The 27,589-nt window shown below is 39.8% G+C and overlaps 1 protein-coding gene across 1 annotated transcript in view; it reads left to right on the forward strand.

The window, feature by feature from the left end:
* Positions 1–26,550, forward strand: part of znf608 (zinc finger protein 608) — a 27,386-nt gene extending 836 nt beyond the window's left edge. Inside the window, exons 2-9 of the mRNA XM_067414594.1 lie at positions 1,884–2,019; positions 5,967–6,054; positions 11,579–13,826; positions 14,138–14,525; positions 17,175–17,314; positions 18,882–19,029; positions 23,351–23,413; positions 25,697–26,550. Coding sequence (XP_067270695.1) covers positions 1,884–2,019; positions 5,967–6,054; positions 11,579–13,826; positions 14,138–14,525; positions 17,175–17,314; positions 18,882–19,029; positions 23,351–23,413; positions 25,697–25,716 — 3,231 coding nt within the window. The 3' untranslated portion in view covers positions 25,717–26,550. The remainder of the gene's footprint in view (positions 1–1,883; positions 2,020–5,966; positions 6,055–11,578; positions 13,827–14,137; positions 14,526–17,174; positions 17,315–18,881; positions 19,030–23,350; positions 23,414–25,696) is intronic.
* The last annotated feature ends 1,039 nt before the right edge of the window (positions 26,551–27,589 follow it).

Consider the following 27,589-nt stretch of genomic DNA (forward strand, 5'->3'; position numbering starts at 1 on the left):
GTGTGAGGATGAAGCCTCCACATGCACGAGAGACGCTTCATTGTGAGCGTGCAGGCCGGAGCACAAACACCATCTATATCATCTAAAGCAGCTTTTCTTTTGTTTGTCAGCCATTTCCTTTTGTTGCATGCATGCAGCCCTTGTGAAAATCGTCATGTCTGTTGCCATTGGAAACCTGAGCAACATAATTCCCTCGGTTTGTTTTGGACAAAGACGGGCTTGTTTGATGCTTTTCGTGTGTTATTTACAGTTTAAAGCACAGCGCGAGGCTCCGCCCCCTTCTGCTCGATTATGTCTTTTTCATTTTGGCTTGTGATGATGCTGTCATCGCCATTTGTGTGTTTTTCTTGCATGAGGAGGATTAAAGGATCGGTTCACTTCAGAATGAGCGTCTCCTGATGGTCACCCATCCTCGCCCCCATCTCATCCTAATTGTTTAAGACTTTCTTTCTTCAGTCGGAATGACGTTTTTTGAGGAAAACATTCCAGGATTTTTCTCCTCATAATGGCCTTCAATGGGAACCAACGGCTGAAGGTCCAAATCAATGAGGAAGAGCTTCAGAGACTCTGATGATCCAGAGGAATAGAGTCTGATCCAGACTAACCATCACACATTTACTGCACGAATACACATTCATATACTTTAACCTCAAATGCGCGACTTCGGTGTTGTTCTTCTTCGCGGTGTATGATGTCTTCACGTCGGAAAGGTCACGTGACGCAGATGGAAGTGCAGAAAAACTCCATCTCATGTTCTCCTCCAACTTTAAAATCATCCGCCATCATTGTTTCTCCTTATTTGTGTAAAATATGAATTAGTGAATCGATTCATGATTCGGATCGCGTGTCAAACTGCTGAAATCACGTGACATTGGCGATCCGAATCATTGATCGATTCACTGATTCATAACCGTTTGAATCTTTATTTGAGGATTGAACACAAACGCGGAAGAGAAGCCAATGCTGAATAAAGTCGTAGTTTTTGTTATTTTTGGACCCAAATGTATTTTGGATGCTTCAAGAGACTCTAATTAACCCACTGATGTCTCATATGGACTACTGTGATGATGTTTTTATTCCCTTTCTGGACATGGACAGTATAGTGTGCATACACTTGCATACGCTCTCGGACTAAATATAAAATATCTTAAACTGTGTGTGAAGATGAACGGAGGTCTTACGGGTGTGGAGCGACATTAGGGAGAGGAGTTAATGACAGACATTTCATATTTGGGGGAACTAACCCTTTAAGTTTTAGCTCCTGTACGAGATTAGCATCCTCCCCTTCAGACTCTGCTCTTTAGACTGGCTGATTTGAGGTCTTTTTTTGTATAGGAAAGAGATATGGCCTAAAACACACCATAATGTAGGAAATCACATCTATGAAATCATTTTTTTGATTGGGAGAACGCCCAGATCCCCCGCAAAACTATTTCACCACCTATAATATTTTGCCTTAGCCGCTACTGACCCACCGACTTTTTATTTGCTTCCGACGCCCATGTTTTGACGCAAAATATTCGCATGCGAAATAAAAATGTGTGATGGTTAGTCTGGATCATCAGAGTCTCTGAAGCTCTTCCTCATTGATTTGGACCTTCAGCCGTTGGTTTCCATTGAAGGCCATTATGAGCAGGAATGTTTTCCTCAGAAAAACTATTTCTTTCCGGGATGAGATGGGAAGAGGAAATTATCAGGAGACGCTCATTCTGAAGTGAACTAATCCTATGCTTGATCATTATCAGTCAACTGTTTTGATCAAATTGAGCTCCATTATACTTCAGCTGGCACTGCTCTCTCTCTCTCTCTCTCTCTCTCTCTCTCTCTCTCTCTCTCTCTCTCTCTCTCTCTCTCTCTCTCTCTCTCTCTCTCTCTCTCTCCAGCTGAGTGTTAAGACGCGGTCCGTCGGAACAAACACACAAGAAGCGGAGAAAGCTCTGGAGTCCAGCTTCATGGAGCCATGTCAGCCAGGAACCAGTGTCAATCTGGAGGGCATTGTGTGGCACGAGACAGAGGAAGGTGAGAGCTTTATAATTCATGCGGTGACGTGCAATATTGCACATTTAAAACAGAAATATATTCTTCCTCCACTCCAGCACATTATGAACGGCTGGTTTTAGTGGAAGGGCGAGTTTTGTCATTCGCTCCACAGGACTGCGTTTTCATAGCAGCTGTGAGACTGAATCATTTGAAGGAAGCAGAGACACTGGTTGCATATTGATTAAGCAAATTAAAATTGCAGACCACCATCTTAACTTCCATCACTGAGATCAAGCGCAGAATGAATCCATTCGGATATACAATAAAAGAGCTACAGGATCTTTATTGGCATTGATGGCTCCATGCAGAACATCCACTGAATCTTTCCATTGTGGGCACAAAAGGTGCTTTAGATTATTAAAAGGCAGCGGCTATTTACACCGAGTGTTAATCGCAACTAAATTCTAATTAAAAATAACATTTTCTTAGCAATAGATGTAAGACTAAGTGCAAATAGCTGTAGATTATATTAAGACCATATAAAAGTAGCAGTTCTTTGCCGTACACTGTAAAAAATTATTTAGGAAAAAAAGTTACCTGGTCGCCTTAAAATGTTGAGTTAATACAATGAACATTTTTTGACATTTGACAACCTTTATTAAAATATTATTAAAAGATGTTGTAAGCATATTGGGTAATTATGTGTGTTTTATTTGTGATGACGCAGCCAAATTGTGCTATTTTCATGATTTATCACATTTTTTATGTGGTTCAGATACAATAATATTTTGAGTTCCTATTTGTTAAGCTAATTTCCTTCATTGTATCAACTCAAATTTTTAATTTCAATGAACTCAAAGTTTTAAAGCAACCAGGTTACTCACTTTTTTAAGTTAAACCAACAAAAACCAACAAAGTGTTTTTTTACAGTGTATAAATAGTACAGAGCCCTGCCGCACATGACATGCAAGAAAAAAAAGTCAATCGTGTGAACGTTTTACTATTTCGTTCCCTCGATTTATAAAACGTTCGCACGATTTACCTTTTTTTCTTGCATATTGTGCGGGGCTCCGTAAAATAGTAATTTATTAGTATTCATTTATTAATTTAGTATTTGCACCTCAGTATTGTTGTGCATTAACAGGATGCAATAATAACTGTGGATTATTATTTTTATTTAAATTATTAAATAGATGCAGCCTTATAAAGGGACACTAAAAGCCCTCCCTACACCTAACCCTAACCCTATAAATGCTTTTATTATTAATAAACATTTAGTTATTTCCACATTTGGAACATTTTCTTAATTTTTATTGAAAGTAAATGCCTCACTGCAAAAAATGCTTTTCTTACTTAGTATTTTTGTCTTGTTTCTAGTCTATATATCATAAAAATCTTACATTAAGAAACATTTATTAGACAAGCAAAAGTAATTGTCTTGTTTTGGGGAAAAATAACTCAAAATGAAGAGAGTTTTTGCTTAAAATAAGATAAATAATCTGCCAATGGGGTGAGAGAAATAATCTGAATTCAAACAGAAAACAAGATTATTTTTCTCACCCCATTGGCAGATTATTTATCTTATTTTAAGCAAAAACTCTCTTCATTTTTTCCCCAAAACAAGACAAAAATACTAAGTAAGAGCATTATTTTGCCGCGCTTTCCGATGTGATTTGTGATGAGAAAAGAGAGAAGAGCGAGCTCTGCAAAAGGCGGATTGGAAGCCGTGTTGATCGTGATAAAACAGTGATTCATTAGCCGTACGCTTTACTGAAGATGCTGAAATTATTATTATTATATTATGTTTTTTAAAATCTTGTTTAGCACAGCCAAGCGGAGCTAGTGCGAATAACAAGGTACGCTATTTGCTCTTGGTCAGAGGTGTAGAGGTAAAAAAAAGACGTGGGTAAACTATAAATTCTGGGTGACTGCATCGTGGTCACGGTAAGGTGGGCCACTGCCGACCTGTGTATGCAGCCCGATCTCACGGCAATTCGTAGTAAAACGAGGTGGCTAATATGAGCACATATAAGAGAACACACTAGAACATATTCACATTAAACAAGCTGGAATCAAAGAATTTGACTTTTGTCTTAAATTACTTAAGCCGACTAATTAAGCCGATTAGTTTTTGCCAATTGCTAACGAGGCAGGTGCAGATTCACGACAGAAGGATGAATTTGGTGCCACATATTTTAATTTAAAGAAAACCCAGTTTCTGTAATCAACAGAAGAAAGACTATATAAGTTGGACTGAAGTTTCCACAAGTGTAGCCTAATGGCTGCCGACATTAACAGATAATTTTGCTAAACTAAAAAAACAATAAAACCAAAAATGTTCTATTTGAACACAAAATACCCTGCATCATTACAGCTTTTTTTACAGGGTTTCGACATGCTCTCTACATTAAACCAGCTGCCTGTGATTTATTAATATCACAACAATGTCCAGAGTAACTATTTGTCCACTTGAAAAGTGATTGAAAAGTGTCACAAGCTGATTAAATGTACTACAAATGGATAATTATGTCATTTTGAAAATTGCCGGAAATCCAGTTTTGAATCTTGGTTGCGTGTCGTTCATGAATGATTTGTTCATTTTGAACGAATCTTTAATATGACTCGGGACTACCGAGTTGTCTCAGAGAGTGATTCGTTCACTTTGTTTTGACTGCGCGTGAGCATTACGCAACATATGGGTCTGATCGCTCTGATTCTCAATCGACAGGTGAGATCCGAGTCTTTTGTTCTTCCTGTCAGTCCCATAGAGACGGGAAGAGAAAAGATTGGTTCATTTTGCTGAACAAGACTCAAAGATCCGAGTCAGTAAAATGATCCGAACTTCCCACTACTCTCACTGACAGTTGTAGCGCAATATGAAAGAGTTTGTCTAACTGTACAACAAACAACCAATGAAAATGAACAATATGAAACTAAAACGACATAAGCTTAATTTACAATGTCTTAGGAACTGTAGGCTATTTAGAAGTGGATAAACTATATTTAGAGGTGGATAAACTCTATTTAGAGGTGGATAAACTCTATTTAGAGGTGGATAAACTCTATTTAGAGGTGGATAAATGCACTTTGGAGGTGGGTAAACGCTATTTCTGAATTTTGGGAGGTGCGTAAACGGCGTTTACGTCCGTTTAGACTCCACTACATCCCTGCTCTTGGTGTGAAGAGACACTTCGTTATTAAAGTGGGGAAATGCTCACTCTTTGGAACCTTTAGAGCTGTCACAATTCACCAGTGTGAGTGCCCATGATCACCACCAGAGGGCACTCCACCCCGGACTGACACTCCATCACAAACTACATTACCCATAATCCTTTGCCTAGGACTCATTAGCACTCACTGTTTACTCCTGTGTCTCAGCACCTCATTAACTCTTCCTATATATACCTTGTTTGTCATTCAGGGCGAAGTCTTGTTTAGTGTCACAACTGCATTTCTGTGACAAACTGCTCTGAGACGGAAGGTTGGGTTGAAGATCCAAATGTAGTATTTATTGAAGGGTAATCCAAAGTCGTAGTCCATAAAACATGCAAAAGGTCATGCACAGGAAATCAGTCTAATCAAGCAAACAAAACAGAGGAGACAGGCAAAAGGGTAATCCACAGAGAATGCAAGAAATCAAGGACCAAGATACATGAAACCAGGGAACCGCTCAGAAATGCAGTTGTGACACTAAACAAGACTTCGCCATGAATGACAGACTGAACAAGGTATATATAGGCAGAGGTAATGAGGTGGTGAGACACAGGAGTAAACAGTAAGTGCTAATGAGTCCTAGGCAAAGGATTATGGGTAATGTAGTTTGTGATGGTGACAGTCCGGGGTGGAGTGCCCTCTGGTGGTGATCATGGGCACTCACACTGGTGAATTGTGACTAGAGCTAAACCTGAATGCTTTTTGTTGGTGAATGTGGAAAATGTTAAATGTTTGCACGAGAGGTTCTCATTTCTGTTTCTCTTTGATTCCAGGGGTTCTAGTTGTGAACGTCACATGGAGAAAAAGGACCTATGTGGGAACTCTCCTGGACTGTACTAAGCACGACTGGGCTCCACCACGGTAATACACCTTCCTTTCTTTCTTCTTCAATGCTTGTCTTAAAGTGTTCCTAAAGGGATAGTTCAGCCAGAAATGAGCCTGTGATGTTCATCTGCTGGGCGTCTGAGATGTCGGTGTGTTTGTTTCTTCAGGAGAACACAGATGAAGATGTTTAACTCAGCCGTTGCTCGTGTAATGCATGTCAATGGGGTGTATTTCTATGAGAGTAAAAAACACACAGACATACGAATCCATATTAAACCCTGAGGCTCGCGGAGACACACTGATGTCTGAAGACACGAAACGATCGCTTTCTGCCAGAAACACAACAGTATTTGTGTTATTTTACCTCATATCAGACGAATCTCATCTAGTGTTCCCAACGCCATTACTTCTGCTGAAGAAGGTCAAAATACCGGCGCGATTATAGAAATATTTACACAGATGCCTCATTGTGCATCTATCCATCATAAAAGTGCATCTATCCATCATAAAAGTGCATCTATCCATCATAAAAGTGCATCTATCCGTCATAAAAGTGCATCTATCCATCATAAAAGTGCATCTGTCCGTCATAAAAGTGCATCTATCCATCATAAAAGTGCATCTATCCATCATAAAAGTGCATCTATCCATCATAAAAGTGCATCTATCCATCATAAAAGTGCGTCTATCCGTCATAAAAGTGCATCTATCCATCATAAAAGTGCATCTATCCATCATAAAAGTGCATCTATCCGTCATAAAAGTGCATCTATCCATCATAAAAGTGCATCTATCCATCATAAAAGTGCATCTATCCATCATAAAAGTGCGTCTATCCGTCATAAAAGTGCATCTATCCGTCATAAAAGTGCATCTATCCATCATAAAAGTGCATCTATCCGTCATAAAAGTGCATCTATCCGTCATAAAAGTGCATCCATCCGTCATAAAAGTGCATCTATCCATCATAAAAGTGCATCTATCCATCATAAAAGTGCATCTATCCGTCATAAAAGTGCATCTATCCGTCATAAAAGTGCATCTATCCGTCATAAAAGAGCATATATCCGTCATAAAAGTGCATCTATCCATCATAAAAGTGCATCTATCCGTCATAAAAGAGCATCTATCAATCATAAAAGTGCATCTATCCATCATAAAAGTGCATCTATCAATCATAAAAGTGCATCTATCCATCATAAAAGTGCATCTATCCGTCATAAAAGAGCATCTATCCATCATAAAAGAGCATCTATCAATCATAAAAGTGCATCTATCTGTCATAAAAGTGCATCTATCCGTCATAAAAGAGCATCTATCAATCATAAAAGTGCATCTATCCATCATAAAAGTGCATCTATCCGTCATAAAAGAGCATCTATCCATCATAAAAGTGCATCTATCCATCATAAAAGAGCATCTATCAATCATAAAAGTGCATCTATCTGTCATAAAAGTGCATCTATCAATCATAAAAGTGCATCTATCCATCATAAAAGTGCATCTATCCGTCATAAAAGTGCATCTATCCGTCATAAAAGTGCATCTATCCGTCATAAAAGAGCATCTATCAATCATAAAAGTGCATCTATCCGTCATAAAAGAGCATCTATCAATCATAAAAGTGCATCTATCCGTCATAAAAGTGCATCCATCCGTCATAAAAGTGCATCCATCCGTCATAAAAGTGCATCTATCCGTCATAAAAGTGCATCTATCCGTCATAAAAGAGCATCTATCAATCATAAAAGTGCATCTATCCATCATAAAAGTGCATCTATCATCATAAAAGTGCATCTGTCCATCATAAAAGTGCATCTATCCATCATAAAAGTGCATCTATCATCATAAAAGTGCATCCATCCATCATAAAAGTGCATCCATCCGTCATAAAAGTGCATCCATCCATCATAAAAGTGCATCCATCCGTCATAAAAGTGCATCCATCCATCATAAAAGTGCATCTGTCCATCATAAAAGTGCATCCATCCATCATAAAAGTGCATCCGTCCATCATAAAAGTGCATCTATCCATCATAAAAGTGCATCTATCCATCATAAAAGTGCATCTATCCATCATAAAAGAGCATCTGTCCATCATAAAAGTGCATCTATCCGTCATAAAAGTGCATCTATCCATCATAAAAGTGCATCTATCCGTCATAAAAGTGCATCTATCCGTCATAAAAGAGCATCTATCATCATAAAAGTGCATCCATCCGTCATAAAAGTGCATCTATCCATCATAAAAGTGCATCCATCCATCATAAAAGAGCATCTATCCATCATAAAAGTGCATCCGTCCGTCATAAAAGTGCATCTATCCATCATAAAAGAGCATCTATCCATCATAAAAGAGCATCTGTCCATCATAAAAGTGCATCTATCCGTCATAAAAGTGCATCTATCCGTCATAAAAGTGCATCTATCCGTCATAAAAGTGCATCTATCATCATAAAAGTGCATCTATCCATCATAAAAGAGCATCTGTCCATCATAAAAGTGCATCTATCCGTCATAAAAGTGCATCTATCCGTCATAAAAGTGCATCTATCCGTCATAAAAGTGCATCTATCCATCATAAAAGTGCATCTATCAATCATAAAAGAGCATCTATCCATCATAAAAGTGCATTTATCATCATAAAAGTGCATCTATCCATCATAAAAGAGCATCTATCCATCATAAAAGAGCATCTATCCATCATAAAAGTGCATTTATCATCATAAAAGTGCATCTATCCATCATAAAAGAGCATCTATCCATCATAAAAGAGCATCTATCCATCATAAAAGAGCATCTATCCATCATAAAAGTGCATCTATCCATCATAAAAGTGCATCTATCCATCATAAAAGTGCATCTATCCATCATAAAAGAGCATCTGTCCATCATAAAAGTGCATCTGTCCATCATAAAAGAGCATCTGTCCATCATAAAAGAGCATCTATCCATGATAAAAGAGCATCTATCACCATAAAAGTGCTTCACATGGCTCCAGGGGTTAATAAAGGCCTTCTGAAGGGAAGCGATGTGTTCGTGTAGAAAAGTATCTATATTTATAACTTTATACACTAATCACTGGCTTCTGGTAAAGGCCGTATGCGAGTCGAGTTCAGGTGGAAGAGTGACCTCTGACCCCACGCATGAGGCCAGCAGGGGGCGCTCACCGACCTTGTGGTCTGTGTGGGGCCTAACGCCCCAGTATAGTGATGAGGACGCTATACTGTAACACGGCCCGTTCTTCGGATGAGACATTAAACCGACGTCCTGACTCTCTGTGGTCATTAAAAATCCCAAAACTCTTTCAGAAAAAGAGTAGGGATGTAACCCCGGCATCCTGGCCAAATCATGGCCTCTCCTGATTGGCTTAATCACTCGGTCTCCTCTCCACCAATCAGCTGGTGTGTATGGTGGGCGTTCTGGCACAAAATGGCTGCCGTCGAATCATCATCCAGGTGATGCTACACATTGGTGGTGGTTGAGGAGATTCCCCACTTCAACGTAAAGAGCTTTAAGTACCTAGAAAAGCGCTACATAATTGTATCAAATTATAATTATTATGACAGGATGTAGGAGTAGCGTAAGCTCAGGTGAGAGCAGATACCTCTCGTGGTTCAAACAACACACTCAAGCTCCTCCCACATTTCTCTTTAAAAATTCAACTTTTTGACTCTAATTTGTGACCGGTGTTTTGTTTTGCTCTGTCCTCACTGCGTTCGTCATGCGATGCGTGGGGTCAGAGGTCACTCTTCTGCCGAAACTAGACTCGTGTACGGCCGTTATCAGAAGCCAGTGATTATAGTTTATAAAGATATAAATATGGCTTTGCTTCAGAAGGCCTTTATTATTCCCCTGGATGCATATGGATCATTTTTATGATAAATGGATGCGCTTTAAAATCTTCAAAACCACAGTTACCATTCATTCTCATTATAAAGCTTGGAATATATTTTTTAATATAATTCTGATTGTGTTCGTCTGAAAGAAGAAAGTCCTAGGATGGCTTGAGGGGAGTAAATTATGGGATAGTTTTTTGTTGTTGTTGGGTGAACTCTTTAAAGTGCCAGATTTACTAAACAGGAAAAAAATAGCATGAGACCGAAATCTCATAAAAGAGCAGATGTGAGTGGAAAGTTCTGAGGATTATCTTCTGACAATGTGCAAATTAACCAACACAGACACAGCAGCTCATTTCCATAAGGACTAACACAATTGACAAAGAGCAGCGCAAATTAAAGGGTTAGTTCACCCAAAAATGACAATTCAATCTTTAATTCCTCACCCTCATGTCGTATCCCTTTAACTATTGCAGTATGATAAGCTCAAAATGGTTTAAGACATGCTTTTTGGGTGTTAAATAATGGCGCATGATTTATTTAAATACTCTCCTCTCATACATTTTGTGCCTGAAAACGGAACTCTTAAGCCCCTTTCACACTGCGATTCCGGCAAATACACGGATAATGTGACCCGGCATTTGTTCCCGGGCCGCTAGATTTGGTCCATTCTCACTGCCAGCGAAATACCGTAATATGTGCGCTTTCACACACAACCCGTAACGGTCCCGGGTCGAGATGACACGTGACATCCGGATGTGACGTATAACGGCGAGCGATCTCCGCTTCAGCGCGGATAGTAAGGAGCTCCGTGGTCTCGACTTGTGTCCAGTTTGCGCTCATTTCTGCTTGTTTAATTTTAATTTCTTTTGTAGACGAACACTCTCTGCGTTTAAAACACCGACGAGCTCTTCTGGCACTGCAGGGTTGTGTTATTGAAAAAACAAGCTCTAGGAGTCGCACGATAACTACGCACACGTTGCGGCATTAGTTTCGGCTTGTGTTCACACAGCGCTCGTCCCGGGTCGAATACCGCAAATATTACTAGGTCCCCGACCCGGGTCGAATTCGGTAATCAATGCCGGGACGTGGCTGCTTTCACACAGAAGGAGACCCGGCAATGCTCCGGGAATATTGCGGGTCCGACGTGCAGTGTGAAAGGGGCTATACAAATGCATTTGCAAACTGAAAAAAAATGCATTTCTTACTTATTTTTGTCTTGTTTCTAGTCTAAATATCTAAAAATTTCTTACTTTAAGAAACATGTACTAGATAAGTAAAAGTAATTGTCTTGTTTTGGGGAAAATAACTCAAAATGAAGAGAGTTTTTGCTTAAAATAAGATAAATAATCTGCCAATGGGGTGAGAAAAATAATCTTAATTCAAACAGAAAACAAGATTATTTTTCTTATTTTGAACAAAAACTCTCTTCATTTTGAGTTATTTGTCCCCAAAACAAGACAATTACTTTTGCTTGTCTAGTAAATAGTTCTTGTTTTATGAATTTTTAGATGTTTGGACTAGAAACAAGACCAAATACTAAGTAAGAAATACATTTTTTGCAGTGCAGTAAAGTCAGTCGCAAAAATAACTGCCCACGCTTGTTTTTAAACAAGCTGTTAATAAATCTGGCCCCTTTAGGTCTAGGTTTAAACCTGTTTAGATTTAATTTGAGTGTATTTATCCCCATACATTTATGACTCTTTATTGTTTTTAACTAGGTTTAGTGAGTCTCCAATGAGTGACTCTGAAATGCCTTGTGCTCGTGGACGTGGTAAACGGATGCGCCTTGGCATACCAGATCAACCAGCTACAGACCCAAATCTTTCCAAGATACGAGGACTAACTCACAAGAGGCGCGGTGTTGGAATCGGCAACAAAGGAAGGCGAGGGAGTCTGAACCTCAGTGGCTGTAGGGCACCTGGATACTACGCCGTGGAGGACATCAAATCCAATCCACTTATATGCGGAAAAAGAAAAGGCAAAGCCCCAGCGGATTTAGATTTAAGCTTGGTCTCGGAGGACATTCGGAATGGGAATGGGAAAAGGATACGAGCCAAATCTAGGAGTGCTCCTTCCACCCCTCAGGGTAAATCCGACCCTGTGTTTCTTGATCAAGTTTGCGCGTCCCCAATGCTAATAGACTGTCCACATCCAAACTGCAACAAGAAGTACAAACATATCAACGGCCTCCGTTATCACCAGTCACACGCTCACCTGAACAGTGACAGCAAGCAAGAGTTTGAGGTTGAAAGCGAAGACAGACTTTCAGATTTTGATGAAGCACTCAGCTCTGTACCGTTTGATTCTTCGGAGAACGTTGTCTCCAAGAAGCCCAGAGGCATTTATAAACTCAACACAGTCGGTTCTCCAAAGAGCAGGAAAGCCTTGCTCAACAATGATAGCAGTCCCAATGCAAAAATACGCCAGAACTTGACAAGGACAGACGGATCCATAGACGATCTGAGCAACCTCCCACTCATTTCCAACATGTCTGTCGTCCTTGAGAACTGCCTCATGACGGATCGTAACACAGCATCTGTTGAGATGCCTAAGCTCGAAGCGGAGGGTGCCATTGATAAAAGGGACATCTGTAGCAAAGTAAAGAAAGAAAGTGGGTTCGCTGAGAGATGCTCGGCTAAGTCTAGAGCCAATAGACTCATCAACACTGCCCCTGCTCCTCCGAAGCTGACCGCTATTCCCCCCGCTGCTTTTTCTACCAAAATCCCAGAAGTTTCAACATCTCCAACTGTTGCCCTCACAAAAGCCAAGAACCTCTCCCTTAAACCCATTAAGCCAAAGCTGGACATTATTGCACAAGTTAACATGGCCAACACCACCACAGTCCTGAGCAAAGACAGTAAGAGAAAGGAAAAACATCGATTAAAGGACAAGAATTGCAAAGATCCCCGGAGTCCCAAAAGCGATCCGATTTACACCAAAACGGACGATGCCAAGAGTATCGGGAAAGACTTTCCTGTGAGCCTCTTGAAGGAGCACTTGAGCAAGCAAGATGTTGTTAACGGTCCGGGGGAAACGCAGGAAAGCCGGATGGCAAGTATAAGAGCCGAGGCCGACAAAGTGTACACGTTTTCAGATAACGCGCCAAGTCCTTCCATCGGGAGTGGTGCGAGAATCGACTGTGGCCCTGTTACAAATGGCGATGGAGTGACCGCTAAAACAAACAGCCCTGCATACTCTGACATATCCGACGCTGCCGAGGACGGAGGATCAAACTCGAGATCTAGAAGGAACTCCACACACGATTCGAACGCCAACATCAATCCCAAAATTCCCGCAGCTGGCACGGTGACCCCAGGAAAAGAGGTTCTGTCTACATCTCACGGCCATGGTTATGAATCCCATTGTATCCCAGGGTACATGCACCCCGGGCAAGCCAATTCAACTTCGTTCCATAAGGTGGCCTCACCTTACGGTCGGACGAAGGATGACTTGAGAGATTCAAGTGAGGATGCAAAAAGCTCAGAATCGTCAAGCCACTCAAGTTCCCAATCGCAGCTTCAGTACGCCGAAACGCACACAGCGCTAGCTCAGTCCTTGTATTACGGACAGTACAGCCGGGGTGTTTCAATGGACCAAAAAGTCCTGATGATGCCTAGTTCCCACAGGCCGCTCAGTGAGGCGTGCTGTGAGGAAATACAATATAGCAAGCAGAGTAGAGGTCAAGTTAGGCGAGGATCCGAGCAAAAGGAACGCACCAAGGATGAGCAAAAGCAATTTATGAGCTCTCCTCAGTCGATTCATAAGGGGGCGAACTCTGTTAAGATAAGCTGTGCGAAACCTGGCTTCATCTATGTGGAGATGGACAAGCAGCTCTCATTTCAGCAGCCACAGCAGCAGGCAAAGCCGTCCCATATCCAACAAGGGGTCCTCAAGGAATCTGAAGACCTCAGTTTGGAGAGCTCAAACTCAAAATCAAATGTGGACACAAATGTAACATTTCTAAATGTAAGTTACTGATGTTACTTATCATTTACTGAGGAAATGTTCTTTTAAAAGACATTAACAGACTTCTAGAAATGTCCTTGGTTATGCTGGGATAACAACCCAACGCATGTTGTTTTTTTGGAAATATGATCCTTAATCATCAAACGATCAAGTTGCCAGGATTCTTTGATGATTGAGATTATATTGATGATCTTTTTGAAATTAAACACAGGGCAACTGTTACATAACAAAAGGGCTTCCCTGTAAGCTGTATAATTTCGTTGGTTGTCAGAGCAGAAACTTTTTGACGGTAGATGTTCCTCTGGGTTTAGGCTTCAGAATCTCAGTCCTGGAGCCACTCTTATCAGTCCAAATATGTGAAGCAGCAAAATCAAGAGGTCAACAAGATCTCTGAGGAAATGAGTCTCAGTCCAGACAAGGGGAAAGACTGGCACATACCTGTAGAGTCCGAGTCCAGGCTGGAGGCCGAACTCCAGAGCGTCAAATGTGAGACGGCTGCCGAAATCTCCGAGGAAAGTACCAGACCGGATGGGGACGAGATGGCGGGCGAGATTTCTGAAGACTCATCTAGAGGGGCTTCCTCATCACCGCAGCAATCCTTTCTCCAATTTCAGCACTCCTACCCCTATTTACACCTGTGTGAGTCCAACAGCAATGCTTACAGAGTGATGTCTCCAGCTCTGGTGCACAATTACCCAGGTAATCATCTTCTATACGCTGCAAATATGACACCACAAGTGAAGTGGAGCTGTACACTGTAAAAAATGCTCTTCTTATTTAGTATTTTTTTCTTGTTTCCAGTCCAAATATCTAGATATTCGTAAATAAAGATTCATTTACTAGATAAGCAAAGATATTTTTTCTTCTTTTATGGGGAAAAATATCAAAATGAAGAGAGTTTTTGCTTAAAACAGGCAAAATGATCTGCCAATGGGTGAGTTTGGGATTCCAAACAGAAATAAGATTATTTTTCTCACCCCATTGGCAGATCATTTTGCCTGTTTTAATCAAAAACTCACTTCATTTTGATTTATTTTTAACAAAAAAAAAAAAAAAATCTTATGTTGTTTTACTGATCTAGTAAATGCATCTTGATTTAAGAATTGTTCGATATTTGGACTTGAAACAAGACAAAATTACTGAGTAAGAAGAGCATTTTTTGCAGTGTACAACAAACTAGTTAGTAGAATGCAAATGTTATGTGACCAAGTGTGCAGGGCCTAAAACAAACACTCCCCAAGTGCCCAATGCGAGTAAAAATTGGTGTTGGTGAGTATATGAAACCGTGTCAATCGCCAGTTGGCCGGTACCATATTTATTAAAGGGTTAGTTCCCCCAAAAATGAAAATTCTCTCATTAATTACTCCCCTAATGTCGTTGGCCAGCCGTCAGACCTCCGTTCATCTTCACACACAGATGAAGATATTAGTGTTGAAATCCGATGGCTCAGAAAGGCCTTCATTGACACCAATGTCATTTCCTCTCTCAAGACCCATAAAGGCACTAAAGACGTCGTTACAAAGCCCATCTCACTACAGCGGCTCTACAATCATTGATGAAGAGGCCAGAATAAAGTTAGTGCGCAAAAAACACTAAATAACGACTTATATAGTGATGGCCGATTTCAGAACAAAGCTTCGAACCGTTATGAATCAGTGAATCGATTCATGATTCGGATCACCAAAGTCTCGTGATTTCAGCAGTTTGACTCGCGATCCGAGTCATGAATCGATTCACTGACTCATAACGGTTCGAAGCTTTGTTCTGAAATCGGCCATCACTATATAAGTCGTTATTTAGTGTTTTCCCGCACTAACTCTATTCTGGCCTCTTCATCAATGATTGTAGAGCCGCTGTAGTGAGATGGGCTTTGTAACGACGTCTTTAGTGCCTTTATGGGTCTTGAGAGAGGAAATAACATTGGTGTCAATGAAGGCCTTTCTGAGCCATCGGATTTCAACACTAATATCTTCATCTGTGTGTGAAGATGAGCGGAGGTCTGACGGCTGGCCAACCACAGGAGGAATTAATCACACAATTTACATTTCTGGCTGAACTAACCCTTTAACACTAAAAATGCAAATATTGTGTGAACGTGAAAATTTCTCGGGTCATGACAGGCCAGCACTGCGTCGTCACGAAAGAGCAAGAAGACACAAAAGGTAACTCTGTTTGTTTCTCAGACAGCACACAAATGTCGAATTTAGCTCTCTTTCATGTCTACTTGCACTTGAACAGACATATTCAAACAAAATTATGACAAAATGCCGGACTTGGCAAGTATCCTTGCAAACATAGTCAGTTATGTGTTTAAGGATTAGTTCACTTCAAAATGAACATCTCCTGATGGTTTCCTCATCCCCATCTCATCCTAATTGTTTAAGACTTACTTTCTTCAGTCGGAATGACGTTTTTTGAGGAAAACATTCCAGGATTTTTCTCCTCATAATGGCCTTCAATGGGAACCAACGGCTGAAGGTCCAAATCAATGAGGAAGAGCTTCAGAGACTCTGATGATCCAGAGGAATAGAGTCTGATCCAGACTAACCATCACACATTTACTACACTAATACACATTTATATCGTTTTTAACCTCGAATGCGCGACTTCTGTGTTGTGCTACTTCACGGTTATGATGTCATCACGTCGGAAAGGTCGTGTGACGCAGGTGGAAGTGCCGACCCAGTGTTTAAACGAATGTGCAAAGACTATAAATCAAACGCCTTTACACAAATAAAGGAGAAATTGTTAAAGTTGGAGGAGAACATGAGATGGAGTTTCGACATCACGGACAAATTTATTTCCGATTGAAGAAAGAAAGGCAAGAAAGTCTTGGATGAGATGGGGGTGAGAAAATCATCAGGAGACGTTCATTCTGAAGGGAACGTAACCAGTTGAGAAAGTAAACGCGTGCATCAGTATCAGCACTGCAAAAAATGCTCTTCTTACTTAGTATTTTTGTCTTGTTTCTAGTCTAAATATCTACAAATTCTTACATTGAGAAACATTTACTAGACAAGCAAAAATTATTAATTTATTTATCAATAGCTAAATGATCTGCCAATGGGGTAAGCAAAATAATGTTAATTCAAACAGGAAACAAGATTATTTTTCTCACCCCATTGGCAGATTATTTATCTTAATTTGGAGTTATTTTTCCCCAAAACAAGACAATTATTTTTGTTTATCTTATAAATGTTTCTAAATATAAGAATTTTTTGATATTTTGACTGGAAACTAAACAAAAATACAAAGTAAGAAAAGCATTTTTTTCCAGTGTACACTCTGTATCTGTCTGTTGCCGGGCAGAAGTTTCAACCTAATTCTCTTTTGTGTTTTTCTTTCTAGGTTTCCATTACCCTCTGTATGGGAAAACGGCAGGGAGAGAGGATTCAGAAGCCGTTCAAAGCAGCAAACCAGTGACCGATTCAACAGCGTTAGAGCTTCTGTCGCATCCTCTCCTGCCTTATCATGGCAAATCTCCTGTTGTATGTATCCCACTACAAAACAATAAGACCATTTATTAGTAAGGCACAGCTTAATGGCCGCCGCAGAGTTAAATATGGACCAAAATATGATCTGAACAAACTCGTGAAGTTCCTTCACGAACATCCAGAACAATAGAGTACATAAAATGAATGCTAGCAAATTGTTGGGAATTGTTTGAACACTAGAGAACCCAATTGTTTAAAGGGATACTTCACCGCTTTTTCATATTAAACTGTTATTGCCTTGACTAAGATGAGTTGACACACACCTCTCTCGTCTCAGTGTGGGCTCTTAATCTCTGACGCGCGGTGATGATCTGATAGCACTATGCCCACTAAGCCCAGTTCATTCAATATGGTACCAAACAGAGATCAAGTTAGAAGCGACCAAACTCCTCCACGTGTTCCCTATTTAAATACAGTTACACCAATAGTTGACCTAGTATGGTGACAAAATAAAACATGTCGCTTTTCTAAGCGGATTAAAAAGGAGAACTATAATGTGTGGCGGAATAGCACTTCTGAGAGTACTTCGACTCTGTGCAGTAAAAAGTCCCGGCGAAAAATACTCCCTCATATCTCCCCTTATTGACAGAAATGAGAGAGGGAAGGGGTGGAGTGAGAGAGTGAGAGAGTGAGAGAGTGAGAGAGTGAGAGAGTGAGAGAGAGAGAGAGTGAGAGAGTGAGAGAGAGAAAGAAACAGAGAAACAGAAGGAGGATTTCTCAGCCGGGACTTTTTACTGCGCCGAGTCAAAGTACTCTCTGAAGTGCTTTATTATACGTCAGACATATTAATATGGATTCATGAAGGTATTTCACGTTGTAAATATGTGTCCTGTTCGGAAAAGTAGACAGCACAAATTAAAATGGGGACAAATTTAAACAATTTGCACTCTTAAAAATAATGCACTGCAAAAAATGCTTTTCTTCCTTAGTATTTTTGTCTTGATTCTAGTCAAAATATAAAAAAATAAAAAAGTAATTAAGAAACATTTACTAGACAAGTGAAATTATTGTCTTGTTTTGGGAAAAATAACTCAAAAGGAAGAGAGTTTTTGCTTAAAATAAGATAAATAATCTGCCAATGGGGTGAGAAGAATAATCTTAATTCAAACAGAAAACAAGATTATTTTTCTCACCCCATTGGCAGATTATTTATCTTATTTTAAGCAAAAACTCTCTTCATTTTGAGTTATTGTTTCCAAAACAAGACAATCTTTTTTTTACTCGTCTAGTAAATGTTTCTTAATTATTATTATTATTATTTTTAGATATTTTGACTAGAAACAAGACAAAAATACTAAGTAAGAAAAGCATTTTTTTGCAGTGTGGGATTGATGGTTCCATGAAGAACCTTTTACATTGATTTCACAAAAGGTTCTTTATATAAAATAAATGTTCAGAAAAAATGGAAAGGTTCTTTGGGGAACCAGAAATGGTCATTGTGAAAAACCCTTTTTGGGACCTTTATTTTTAAGAGCGTATTGCTTCTAACCAATAAAACATTTGTTGAATGTCATTGTCTTCCCAACATTTAAATCTTACACACTATGTTTTGCCCCCTCAGCCTGGAGAAAGAGGATCTCCGGAGCAGGAGCGGGAAAATGAGCGGGAAAGAGAACCGGTTCCCTACGGACGCCATCTTCAGACGCACCATCTCACTCACCTGGGCATGAGCTACACACTGGTGTCCGGCCAGTACGACCCCTTTCAAGGTGAAAAGGTCAAAAACACCTGAACGATACTATTACTTCTGAACTCACTATAGCCTCATTAAAGCGCTCATATCGTGAGGGATCAACGGCTGCTTGATAGAGTAAAGATAGAGTTCCTAAACACTACACTGTGATGCTTTTCTTACTTAGTATCTCTTAATTCAAACAGAAAACAAGATTATTTTTCTCACCCCATTGGAAGATTATTGATCTTATTTTAAGCAAAAACTCTCTTCATTTTGAGTTATTTTCCCCAAAACAAGACAATAATTTGTACTTGTCTAGTAAATGTTTCTTAATGTGAGAATTTTTAGATATTTTGACTAGAAACAAGTCTAGAAACAAGTTTTTGCAGTGTAAATTCTTATTTTCCATCTTGGACAACCAATCAATCACAGTCTTCAAAAGCTTGTCTTACCTAGCAACGGGATAAGCCCCGCCTCCTCGCTAAGATAAAAGTGTTTGTCTTTTCCTCGCTCAGAGTCGCTCTCAGGCCCCGTCCACACGAAGCCAGCGCTTTCCCAATCCGATCTTTTTTTTTTCTTCGTTTCAAGAAATATCTGCGTTCACACGAGATTACAAAAACGGACTAAAAACGATGTAGTTTGCATGCCAGGCCAGTGTGTGGCGCTGTAATTCTGCCACAGAAATACACTAAAAAACGGAGAAGAAGAGTTGTGGCTAGCAGGGGTATAGCAGTGGTCGGAGGTGAGGCAAAATCTCACAATAAAATAACAATAAATACATTTGCTGCTTAACAGATGTGTTTTATTAATGCCTACCCCGACCCTAAACACACCCGTACAGTACTGCAGATACGTTAATTAAATGAGGCGATATTGATGAGCTCATGCCCAGTGCCTGTAGCCGTATCCCTAAACTCTTCACCGTGCTGGACGTAGTGTGATGACATCACCGTTTCAGAAAATATACGGATTCGCTGTACACACGAAGACGGAAGATGAGTGTTTTCAGATTTATCCGCTTTGGGACCCGGTTTCGAAAAATATTGGATGCATGCTTCTAAAACGCCGGATCCGTGTGCACGAAACGCTGATACGGTCCAAAATTTATACGTATACACCTAAACGCGTCTCCGTGTGGACGGGGCCTCAGATCAGTCCTGAATCGCTCTTAAAATAAGACTCCAATCGAGAAGTTTTTAGGGCAAATTAGGAGCTTTCTGAGAGGATTCTCAGAAGCTTTAGGAATACGGGCCCTGGGGTCTATTGCACAAAACTAGGATAAGGGATTAAGCCGGGATATCTTGGTGATCTTGTCATCTGTATGCAAAATTTAGTACACCGCTGTCATGTAAACGTACCCTGAAGGCACACTCACACCAAGAACGATAACGATAATGTAAGATAACTGTATATTAGTGGATAAATTGAGCCAGGATCACCAAGATTTCCTGGCATAATCCCAGTCTTGGCCAATAGGCCCCTGGTCTTTAATAATGCTCTCAAAACGTTTGCTCAAAAACTTTTATTCATCATTCATGGAGTGTTTTTTTCTGAAATATACAACCCCAAATCAGAAAAAGTTGTGACAGTTTGGAAAACGCAAATAAAAAATGAAAGTAGTGATTTCAAAATTTACTTTGACTTGTATTTCATTGCAGACAATATGAACACAAAATATTTCATGTTTTGTCTGGTCAACTTCATGTCATTTGTAAATATGCATCCTTTCCTGTCATTCAGACCTGCAACACATTTCAAAAAAAGTTGGGACAGGAGCAATGTAGGGCTAGTAATGAGGTGAAAGGGTTAAATAATGATGTGATTTGAAACAGGTGATGTCAACAGGTGATTGAAATTATGATTTGGTACAAAAGCAGCATCCAAGAAAGATCTAATCCTTTAGGAGCAAAGATGGGCCGAGGATCGCCAGTTTGCCAACAAATACGTGAGAAAATTATTGAAATGTTTAAAAACAATGTTCCTCAAAGAAAGATAGGAAGAGATTTGGATATTTCACATTCAACAGTGCATAACATAATTACAAGATTCAAGGAATCTGGAGGAATTTCAGTGCGTAAAGGACAAGGCCGCAAGCCTAAGCTGAACAACCGTGATCTCCGATCCCTCAGGCGGCACTGCATCAAGAATCGGCATTCATCTAGAAGCGATATCACCACATGGGCACAGGACTACTTTGGCAAACCTTTGTCAAGTACCACAATACGTAGTTACATCCACAAATGCCAGTTAAAACTGTACTGTGCCAAAAGGAAGCCTTATGTTAACAGGGTCCAGAAGCGTCGACTTCTCTGGGCTCGGAGGCATCTGGGATGGACCATCACACAGTGGAAATGTGTACTGTGGTCAGATGAATCAGTATTTCAGGTATTTTTTGGGAGGAATGGACACCGTGTGCTCCGGACCAAAGAAGAAAAGGATCATCCAGACTGTTACCAGCAACAAGTCCAAAAGCCAGGGTCTGTCATGGTATGGGGTTGTGTCAGTGCCCTTGGCAAAGGTAACTTGCACTTCTGTGAAGGCACCATTAATGCTGAACAGTACATAGAGATTTTGGAGCATAATATGCTGCCTTCAAGAAGATATCTTTTCCAGGGACGTCCATGCATATTTCAACAAGACAATGCGAAACCACATTCTGCACACATTACAAAGTCCTGGCTGCGGAGGAAGAGGGTACGGGTACTTGACTGGCCTGCCTGCAGTCCCGACCTGTCTCCAATAGAGAATGTGTGGCACATTTTGAAGTGTCCTTCTAGTAAACACAGAAACTGGCGAACGGCGGTCTGTCGAATCAACTTTAGCTGCGACTCTGGAAGACTTGAGTTAAGCTTTTCTCTGAGAAAAGAACAAAGAACGGCACTGAAGTCATTCTTAAGAAGGGAAGATGTGTTCAGAGTTTAGCCGACCGGATACGGCGAATGTTTAATCTGTCAGGGAACTCTGCTTCACCTTCATTGCTCTGGTTAGTGGTAGCGCAGTCCTATCACGTGCAGATGGAGTTTGAAAGACAGCCGTTTATCCGCCCCTCGGATTAAGCCCTGTCTATGGAGAGTTTCCAGACCAAACATCTTGATGTGGGTCTGGCTTGTCAGGCTAGGTCTGAATGACAGGAAAGGATGAAAATTTACAAATGACATGAAGTTGACCAGACAAAACATTAAATATTTTGTGTTCATATTGTATGCAATGAAATACAAGTCAAAGTAATTTTAGAAATCACCCAATCGCTGGGTTAAAACAACCTAACTGCTTGGTTAGTCCATATTTGACCCAACATTCGGTTGCTTTTTACTCTGAATTTTTTAGAGTGTAGCATTTTTAAAATGTTACTTCTTGTCATGTTTTTACTCGTGTGTGACCTCGACTGACTGAAAGAGGGAGGAGCCTCATAGCCACACCCACCTATTGCAGCATCGCCTTAAAATTCAGAATCTTTGTGAGAGAATATAACCAGAATATAACCAGTCATACGGGTCAATTTTGTGAAATTGAGATGTATAGATAATCTGTAAGCGGAATAAATAATCGTTCCATAGATATGTGGTTTGTTTTTTGCAATCTGAGGGTCCTCAGAAGTCCTCAGCAATGCATATTACTACTAATAATACATTTATGATATTTTACAGTAGGACGCTTATATCCAGAGGCGGACAGTATTGAAGTATTTTTACTTTCCGAGTAATTTTATGTACTTTATCAGTGTTCTTCTTTGGAAAACTTTTACTTCATAACATTCCAAAACATAATATTGTAGTTTTTACTGCAATACATTTCATATTGAATATCATGTAATACTTAATTACATAAAAAAAATGTAGTGCTGTATACTTTTACTCAAGTAAAAGTAATTCAAATTTTTACTTGAGCAAGTTTTACAAGTAAGCAAGTACTACAATTTTTATGTAATTAAGTATTAAAGGTAAGAAACAACAACTTTTATTTATGAAATGTAGTGCAATAAAAAGTATGGCATTATATGTTATGCTTTGTAATGAAGTGAAGTAAAAGTTTTCGGAAGAAAAACAGTAAAGTAAAGTATACTTAAAAGTTTACTTGAGTAGAAAGGGAAAAAAAGGAGATCTTAATATCCTAATGATTTTTGGCATGAAAGAAAAATGGATAATTTTGACCCACACAATGTATTATTGGCCGATATACCCGTGAGATTATGAGTGGTGTTGAGCTCCAGGGGCACATATTCAGCTGTAAAGATAGCCTTTTTAACTATGAATGGTTCTGGGAGCAAAAACTAAGAAATACGAGCCCTTTAAGTGTGTGTAAAGTGATGTACGGTAAGAGTTGATTGTGATGTTCTGTGATCTGTGATTCTGAAGGTTTGAGCTCAGCGGCTTTGGTTGCGAATCAGCAAGTGACGTCAACACAGACCTGCTCCAGCGGTGAGAAACACACACAGCACACAACACACAACACAACAAAAAAAGGATTTGTTAAAGAGTCGCAACATTACAAACTTTGATTTAAACCGAAAAACAGAAAGAGTGTGAACTTATTAGCTTTAGAACTACAATCCCATGAAGCTTTGCGAACAGCACAAGCAAATTAAAAATGGAGAAATATAAAAATACTGTTGATTTTATATATTTATAAACACAATATAAGTTTATTGTAAAATATGCAATTTAAGTAAGAGCGCTTACGTCATTTGCGGTGCTTCATGGGAGTGGGCGGAGCTAACGAGATCTTTTAGCACGGTGCTCTCGCTGAATGGCATCATGGGTAATGTAGTTTTTCACCCCATATTCTGATTATTGTAAAACTAAGTTGAAATAATGTTGGCTGCACTGCAAAAAATGCTCTTCTTACTCAGTATTTTTGTCTTGTTTCTAGTCCAAACATCTAAACATTCTTAAAACAAGAAGTATTTACTAGACAAGCAAAAGTAATTGTCTTGTTTTGGGAAAAAAATTACTCAAAACAAGATTATTCTTCTCACCCCATTGGCAGATTATTTAGTTTATTTTAAGCAAAAACTCTCTTCATTTTGAGTTATTTTCCCAAAACAAGACAATTACTTTTGCTTGTCTAGTAAATGTTTCTTAAATGTAGGAATTTTTAGATATTTTGACTAGAAACAAGACAAAAATACTTTTAAGAAAAGCATTTTTTTGCAGTGTGATACCATCAACAGCCACAGCTAACATTTTAAGTTTATAAGTGATCCTTAAAAATACATTTCCCTAAGGAGCAAACACTGTTACTGCACTCCTGTCACGTTAGGGGTGTGTGATACCTCCAAAATCCAAACACACGACACCTTGCTGATCAAGTGTTTTAGTGACGCAAAACACATGTTGAGGCCAGACCCTCAGTCACTCCTCAGAGACCAAACACACAGAAAACAAGAAACTTAAGCAAAATCTTAACCGCAAAGACTAAGATAAATATTGATTAAGGCTTTGATTATGAATTTAATTCGAATATATATTGACGTGGCACTGGATTTCAAAATCTCCCTTTCAAGTGTCATTATTATTATTCTGGCAACCTTACGGGTCAGAAATCATATTAGATTGGAATATTTATTGAGGATAACGTGTCGATTACACAAGAACATGAATATTCGAAAGATCGGAGTCGCCACGGCGGAGACGGGTTTATTGAGGATGTTGTGTCGATGCGGCATTAACAGAGGGAGTTTATTTGACACGCTCTCTGCAGACAATTCAGGGATGAGTTGGTCATATTCAGGTCCATCATCTGATCTGGCCCATATCCGGCCGACTGCAGTAAACCTCGGGATAAACAGAGAGACTAACATTAGCGTAGATGCCACTCTTCTTATGATGTAACGAGTACATCAGGTGTTATGGGAAGTGTTCCCGGTTCCGGCTGACCTAGTTAATGCAGCCTAACAATCGGTCAATTGATTTGAATAATAAAAGTTAATAATGTTCTGTGTGTATGCCATAGTAAAGAGATGTGTTTTTAGTCTAGATTTAAACTGACAGAGTGTGTCTGCTTCCCGAACAATGCTAGGAAGACTATTCCAGAGTTTAGGAGCTAAATAGGAAAAGGATCGACCGCCTGCAGTTGATTTAGATATTCTAGGTATGATCAACTGGCCAGAGTTTAGAGACCGCAATAGACGTGATGGAGGATAATGCGTTAAGAGCTCGCTTAAGTACCGGGGAGCTAAACTATTTAGTGCTTTGAGTAATAAGCAGGATTTTAAAATGTCTGCGATGTTTAATAGGGAGCCAGTGCAGTGTTGACATAACTGGACTAATATGATCATACTTCCTGGTTCTAGTAAGAACTCTAGCTGCTGCGGTTTGGACCAGCTGGAGTTTGTTTATTAAGCGAGCAGGTCAACCACCCAGTAGAGCATTACAATAATCCATCCATCCATCCATCCATCCATCCATCCATCCATCCATCCATCCATCCATCCATCCATCCATCCATCCATCCATCCATCCAGACCAGCTGGAGTTTGTTTATTAAGCGAGCAGGGCAACCACCCAGTAGAGCATTACAATAATCTAGCCTTGAGCTCATGAACGCACGCTAACTTTTATTAGCCTGTCATAATTTAGAATTTTGTCATAATTAAGACATTTTTCAGTCAGAATTACAACTTTTTATTTAAGAATTTCAACTTGTTCTGCCTTTTGTATGTCCTAACCCTCATTCAGTGAGTGTTTGTGTTTAATGTGCAGAAAATGAGGGGAAGATGTGAAACATTCCTGATGGTGTGGTGAGGCGTTCCCGGTGGTGTGGTGAGGCGTTCCCAAGGATCCCAAGGATGTGAGGCTTTCCTGACAATGTGAGGTGTTCCCGATGGTGTGGTGAGGCGTTCCCAAGTATTTGAGGCGTTCCCGATGGAATGAGGCGTTCCTGATTGATTGAAGCATTCCCGACGGAATGAGGCGTTCCCGACGGAGTGAGGCGTTCCTGACGGAATGAGGCATTCTTGATGGATTGAGGCGTTCCCGATAGAATGAGGACTTCCCGATGGAATGAGCCATTCCCGACAATGTGAGGCGTTCCCTACGGTGTTTTCCTGATGTTCTTTGATCTGAATGTAGGACCGGAGGCGTGCCTGTAAATGGCTTCATTAGCTGTCTGTATGCACTTATATTGTTGTGTAATCATACTGTTGAATGTATTTGCTCTCTCATCACCTCTAAAGGACGGTTTGCAATAGATTATAAGTGACTGTAAGTACGGTGGCTCGCTCTGCATTGACTTATTAACATGAATATACTGTTATTAACAGCCATTAATCTATTGTATCGTATAAAGTGGATGTTCATCTCAGTATTATGGTGATGTATATAGCTGTACATATTTTACTGAAGCTCAACTATAACTGGCTTATGTACCTTTGTATTGATTCAGTGCCATGTCTGGTTGTCCACACTCACCGGCTGTTGTTCTTCAGTGATGATGATGATGATTATGATGATGAAGGTTTTCTCCATGTCTGCTGTATCATCGACTGCAGTTGCTTTTTATACTGTCTCTGCCTTAACATGTTTGGCAAACCAATAAACAGTCAAGATTGTTTTTACACACGGATCTCGTTCTTATGGAAATTAGTGGAGTTTATACTGAGTGTGTGACGAATGAGAACACAAACTGCCTCATAGTTATCAGATGAAATTAATCATTCATACAAATAATTCATAGGTTGAAACTATGAAACTTATGAGTTTTTGTTTGAATTATTACTTTTTAAAACAATTTCGACTTTTTATGACATTTAAGTCAGTTTCATTGACTATCAAAATTTTGACTTTTTGTCATAATTTGGTATTTTTGTTATTATACAGTGGGTACAGAAAGTATTCAGACCCCTTTACATTTTTCACTCTTTGTTATATTGCAGCCATTTGCTAAAATCATTTAAGTTCATTTTTTTCTCATTAGTGTACACACAGCACCCTAAATTGACACACAAACACAGAATTGTTGACATTTTTGCTGATTCATTAAAAAAGAAAAACTGAAATATCACATGGTCCTCAGTATTCAGACACTTTGCTCAGTGTTTAGTAGATCCCCCTTTTGATCTGATACAGCCATGAGTCTTTTTGGGAAAGATGCAAAAAGTTTTTTTTTTTGAGCACTCTGGAGAAGGTTTTCATCCAGGATATCCCTGTTCTTGGCCAAATTCATCTTTCTCTCGATTGCAACCAGTCGTCCGGTCCCAGCAGCTGAAAAACACCCCACAGCATTATGCTGCCACCACCATGCTTCACTGTTGGGACTGTATTGACAGGTGATATTTTTCTCCACACATACCGCTTAGAATTAAGGCCAAAAAATTCTATATTGGTCTCATCAGGCCAGAGAATCTTATTTCTCACCAGCTTGGAGTCCTTCAGGTGTTTTTTTTTAGCGAACATTCATGTGTCTCGCTCTGAGGAGAGGCTTCCGTCGGGCCGGTCTGCCATAAAGCCCCGACGGGTGGAGGACTGCAGTTATGGTTGACTTTCTACAACTCTGCATCTCTGGAGCTCATCCACAGTGATCTTTGGGTTCTTCTTTACCTCTCTCAGCAATGCTCTTCTCCGCCGATAGCTCAGTTTGGCCAGACGGCCAGCTCT

This window comes from Pseudorasbora parva, chromosome 13 (assembly GCF_024679245.1).
Source record: "Pseudorasbora parva isolate DD20220531a chromosome 13, ASM2467924v1, whole genome shotgun sequence".
Lineage (NCBI taxonomy): Eukaryota > Metazoa > Chordata > Actinopteri > Cypriniformes > Gobionidae > Pseudorasbora > Pseudorasbora parva.